Source organism: Nicotiana tomentosiformis, chromosome 2 (genome assembly GCF_000390325.3).
Source record: "Nicotiana tomentosiformis chromosome 2, ASM39032v3, whole genome shotgun sequence".
Classification (NCBI taxonomy): Eukaryota; Viridiplantae; Streptophyta; class Magnoliopsida; order Solanales; family Solanaceae; genus Nicotiana; species Nicotiana tomentosiformis.
In genome coordinates, this window is record NC_090813.1 from 44,897,539 (window position 1) to 44,902,254 (window position 4,716).

General features: G+C 42.5%; 1 protein-coding gene across 1 annotated transcript; it reads right to left on the reverse strand.

Moving 5' to 3' along the window:
• Window positions 1-3,132: 3,132 nt before the first annotated feature.
• Window positions 3,133-3,567, reverse strand: LOC138904710 (secreted RxLR effector protein 78-like). Its single transcript, XM_070193216.1, has one exon. It carries the CDS (start codon window positions 3,565-3,567, stop codon window positions 3,133-3,135), a length of 435 nt encoding a protein of 144 aa, XP_070049317.1.
• Between the last annotated feature and the right edge of the window lie 1,149 nt (window positions 3,568-4,716).

Here is a 4,716-nt window from a genome sequence, read left to right on the forward strand (position 1 = left end):
CTTGTGCGGTCCTCAATTCACAGAAGCTCCTGGACTTGGTCTTTTTGCGTACTTTCTAAATTTTGACTCTTAGCCCAGCTTTGCGGCCGCACAATTTAGGTACGGTCCGCACTTTGCGCAAATGTCTGCTAGATTTTTTCTCTTTGTTTGCGGCCACAGATTGAATTCTGCGGTCCGCAATTTTTTCTGCGGACCGCACATTTGTGCTTCTGCGCCCTTGATTTTCTTATGCTTTGGATTACTCCCTTTTTAGTCGGATTTCATCTCGGGATACCAACTTCCAGCATTCCTGCAATTTTGCACAATTTTATTAGTTTCGTGAACACAATTCAATGATTTTAGACTAAAATAAAAGCTAAAAGGCGCTATTAAGCCGTCAAAAGCTGTACTTATTAACTTCCCCAAACTTAAGTCTTTGGTTGTCCTCAAGAAAATAAATTAGTTCCCACCTCCAAAAGTTAAGGGTGATTTCAGCGAGTCAAAGGTGAGCCATCCACACTTCAGTTGGGACCAACAATTACCCATACTACTCATATATTATCAACAAGACGACAAGTTAAACATTCATGCACATATAGTTCTAATGTGAAATTTGAGCTTTAAGAATTAACTTTACTCATCAAGGACTCTTTCTATATCATGTAGGTCATGGTGGACTCTAAACTCTTCCTCCTCTACTTTCCATTTGCCTGGCTCACTTAAGAAATTTAGCACTCAATTCAAAGATTTGTGAAAGGTTCACTCATCTTTCTCAAGAGAATGTCGCAAGTACGGCTTCAAGTACCATAGGCTTGCCCCTCATGTAGATCGCCACTAATGTAAGATCACTCGGCTTGAAATCAAGTAGGACTTCTTTCGGGATGTAATGAAGGCTTTTGGATTAGGGTTGGATACAGTATGGGTGAGTGGTTACACCTTTCCTTAAGCACTTCATTTTTCATTTCTCGGCTCATACTTTGCCAATTCTTTGAGACACTTTCTTTTCCTTGGGGGACTAGAGAGACTTAACATCACTCTTTCTTTATCATTAAATTCATTTTCTCTCTCTTTGATTTCTCCATGTTTGGGATCATTACCTCTCTTTGAATCCCTTCAACTCTTCCACTTATTCACTTTTTTGCATTTTTCTTTTTGTTCTTTTCTTTTCTTGCCTTTCCTTCTCATCATTTCTTTTCTCTTTTTGTGCCTTGATACCTTTTTCAAGTTCCTCGTATCTACCCCAAACTTATATTTTTAGCCATTTGTTTCTCAAGAGTGTTAAGGAAAGCTCGGGTGCCAAGATGGGGTCACGACAAAATGGGTAAAGGCTTGTAACATGGTTATCAAATGAGAAAGGCTCGAGGCTCAAAGGGGTTGACTAGGGATAACATCATTGGTAGACAATAGAAAACTTAAACGGGCCAAGAAAAGCCTACAATCACTTCTCAATCCAAGCAAAACTTATGATTTCGCCTTAAAATACATTCGAGGAAAGTTCTAGACCTTTCGCACAAGTACTTGGACTAGCAACAAAGCATCTAACCCCTCACGCAACTAGATTATTAAAGAGGATAGAGTCGAGGGCCCACAACGACCACATTCAATATTGAAAATCACTATAGTTCAATTAAACCATTCTATGGTTGCCAAAGTCAACACAAGAGTCACAAAGTCACTAACTAGAGCTATTTCTTTCAAAAACCTTGTTTCTATCCATAAGCACGTAGTTAAGTGTGTTGGTACTAGTTGAAGCATGTTTGACTCTTAGAGCATGATTTAATTAGGTCTTTTTATTCATTACTACTACTATTATTACCTAAACACAAAGAACGGACTCATTCCCTTAAGAAGGTTGTCATGCCATCCATCGTTGGGACGAGTCACCTGGTTCACACAACAACTACCTTTGGAAAGAACCATGACATTTAAAAAACCAAAGGCTTATTATCTACTAGAATATAAAAAGAAGGTACTAAATTAAACAAAGAAGCAACTAACTCAAACTAAGAACTAACAAAGGAAAAAAAATAAAGAAGCTAATAAACAAAAATTACTGAATATACATAATGAGAGAAAAAGAGAGAATATATACAGAATAAGAACAACAACAAACAACAACAACGACCTAGTGAAATCCCACTAGTGGGGTCTAGGGAGGGTAGTATGTACGCAGACCTTACCCCTACCCCGAGGGAGTAGGGAGGCTATTTCCGAAAGACCCTCGGCTCAAGAAGACGTAAAGAGACAATATCAGTATCACCAATAGAAACCATAGAGAAAATAACATCATGGAAATGAGAAAGTAGATGCAAAGCAAACGCGATAGACAATACATAGACCCGACACTATAGTAAACAAAGGAGTAGTAAGACACAACATTGCCACTAACTGACATCGACAAAAACCCTACAAGACTAGACTCACAAAGGTACAAAGTAAGGGAGACTCAACTACCTCCTAACCTATAACCCTAATACTCGACCTCCACAACTTCCTATCAAGAGCCATGTCCTCGAAAATCTGAAGCCTCGCCATGTCCTGCCTGATCACCTCTTCCCAATACTTATTAGGCCTTCCTCTACCTCTTCTTGTGCCCTCCAAAGCCAGCCGCTCACACCTCCTTAACGGAGCATCTGGGCTTCTCCTTTGAACGTGTCCGAACCATCTGAGCCTCGCTTCCCGCATCTTGTCATCAATGGAAGCCACACCCACCTTTTCCCGAATATCTTCATTCCTAATCTTATCCATCCTAGTGTGACCGCATATCCACCTCAACATCCTCATTTCTGCTACTTTCATCTTCTGGATATGTGAGTTCTTAACAGGCCAACACTCAACCCCATACATCATGGCTGGTCTAACCACCGCTTTGTAAAACTTACCTTTGAGTATCGGTGGTACTCTCTTATCACACAAGACTCCAGATCCTAACCTCCACTTCATCCACCCCACCCCAATACGGTGTGTGACATCCTTTTCAATCTCTCTTCTCTTCTGGATAACCTACCTAAGGTACTTAAAATTTCCACTACTTGGTATGGCCTGTGATTCAAGCCTCACTTCCACGCCTACTTCCCTTGGTTCAGTGTTGAACTTACACTCCAGGTATTCCGTCTTCGTCCTGCTCAGCTTGAAACTCTTAGACTCAAGGGCCTATCTCCAGACCTCTAACCTCTCGTTAACACTGGTTCGTGACTCATCAATCAGAAATATGTCATCGGCGAATAACATACACCATGGCACCTTCCCTTGAATATGGTGTGTTAACGCGTCCATCACCAGGGCAATTAAGAACGGGCTGAGTGCAAAACCTTGGTGTAATCCCATAACAATAGGAAACTGCTCAGAGTCACCTCCTACCGTCCTAACCCGAGTCTTAGCCCCATCATACATGTCCTTAATTGCCCAAATGTAGGCATCCAACACGCATTTTGCCTCTAAGCATCTCCAGAGAACTTCTCTAGGAACCTTATCGTACGCTTTTTCTAAATTAATAAATACCATGTGAAGATCCTTCTTCCTCTCCCTGTACTGCTCCACCAACCTCCTAATAAGGTGTATTGCTTCCGTAGTAGAACGACCCGGCATGAACCCAGACTAGTTGTCAGATATAGATACTGTCCTCCCCACCCTCGCTTCAACCACCCTCTCCCAAACTTTCATGGTATGACTCAGAAATTTGATACCCCTATAATTGTTACAACTATGGATATCACCTTTGTTCTTATACAATGAAACCACCGTACTCCACCTCCACTTTTCCGACATCCTCTTCGTCCTAAAAATAATATTAAATAGCCCATTCAGCTACTCCAAGCCTGCTCTGCCCACACACTTCCAAAATTCAATCTGATTTTCGTCTGGCCCGGTCGCTCTGCCCCTACTCATATTACACATAACTATAACGACCTCCTCAACCTCGATGCGCATGCAGTTCCCAAAGTCATGGTGACTCTCGGAATGCTCCAGTTCACCTAGCATAATATCCCGATCCCCTTTTTCATTCAGAAGTTCATGAAAGTAAGTCTACCATCTCCTCTTAATCTGAGCATCTTCCATCAATACTCTACTAACGTCGTCCTTGATGCATCTCACTTAGTTCAAATCATAGGCCTTCCTCTCTCTCATTTTCGCCGGCTAGAATAACTTTTTCTCTCCGCCTTTTCCCCCCCAGTTCCTCGTACATACGGCCATAGGCTGCAACTTTAGCCTTCGTGACTGCCAGCTTAGCTTTCTTCCTAGCTACCTTATACCCCTCCATGTACACTCTCCTCTCCTCCTCACTTGTGCTCCCTACTAATTTTAGGTATGCTGCCTTCTTCGCTTCTACTTTACCTTGGACCACTTCATTCCACCACTATTCTCCTTTGTGCTTGCCAGAGATACCCGTCGAGATCCCTAATACCTCTCTCGCAGCCTCCCTTATACACCCTGCTGCCGTCGACCAAATAATGCTCGCGTCACCACTGTTCCTCCAGGCTCCCATAGCCGACAACCGCCCCTCCAACTCCTGGGCTTTATCCTTAGTTAAGGCACCCCACCTGATTCTTGGTCGTCCTCGGTCGGACCTTTTCCTTCTCTTTAACATAATACCAACATCCATCACCAAGAGCCTATGCTGCGTCGTGAGTATCTCACCCGGAATAACCTTACAATCCTTGCACAACCCTCTGTCACACTTCCTGAGGAGAAGATAGTCAATCTGAGTCATCGCCATAATGTTTTGGAAAGTAACCA

Coding starts and splice junctions, on each gene's coding strand:
- LOC138904710 (XM_070193216.1), bottom strand. CDS start 3,567: ATGCCGGGTCGTTCTACTACGGAAGCAATACACCTTATTAGGAGGTTG.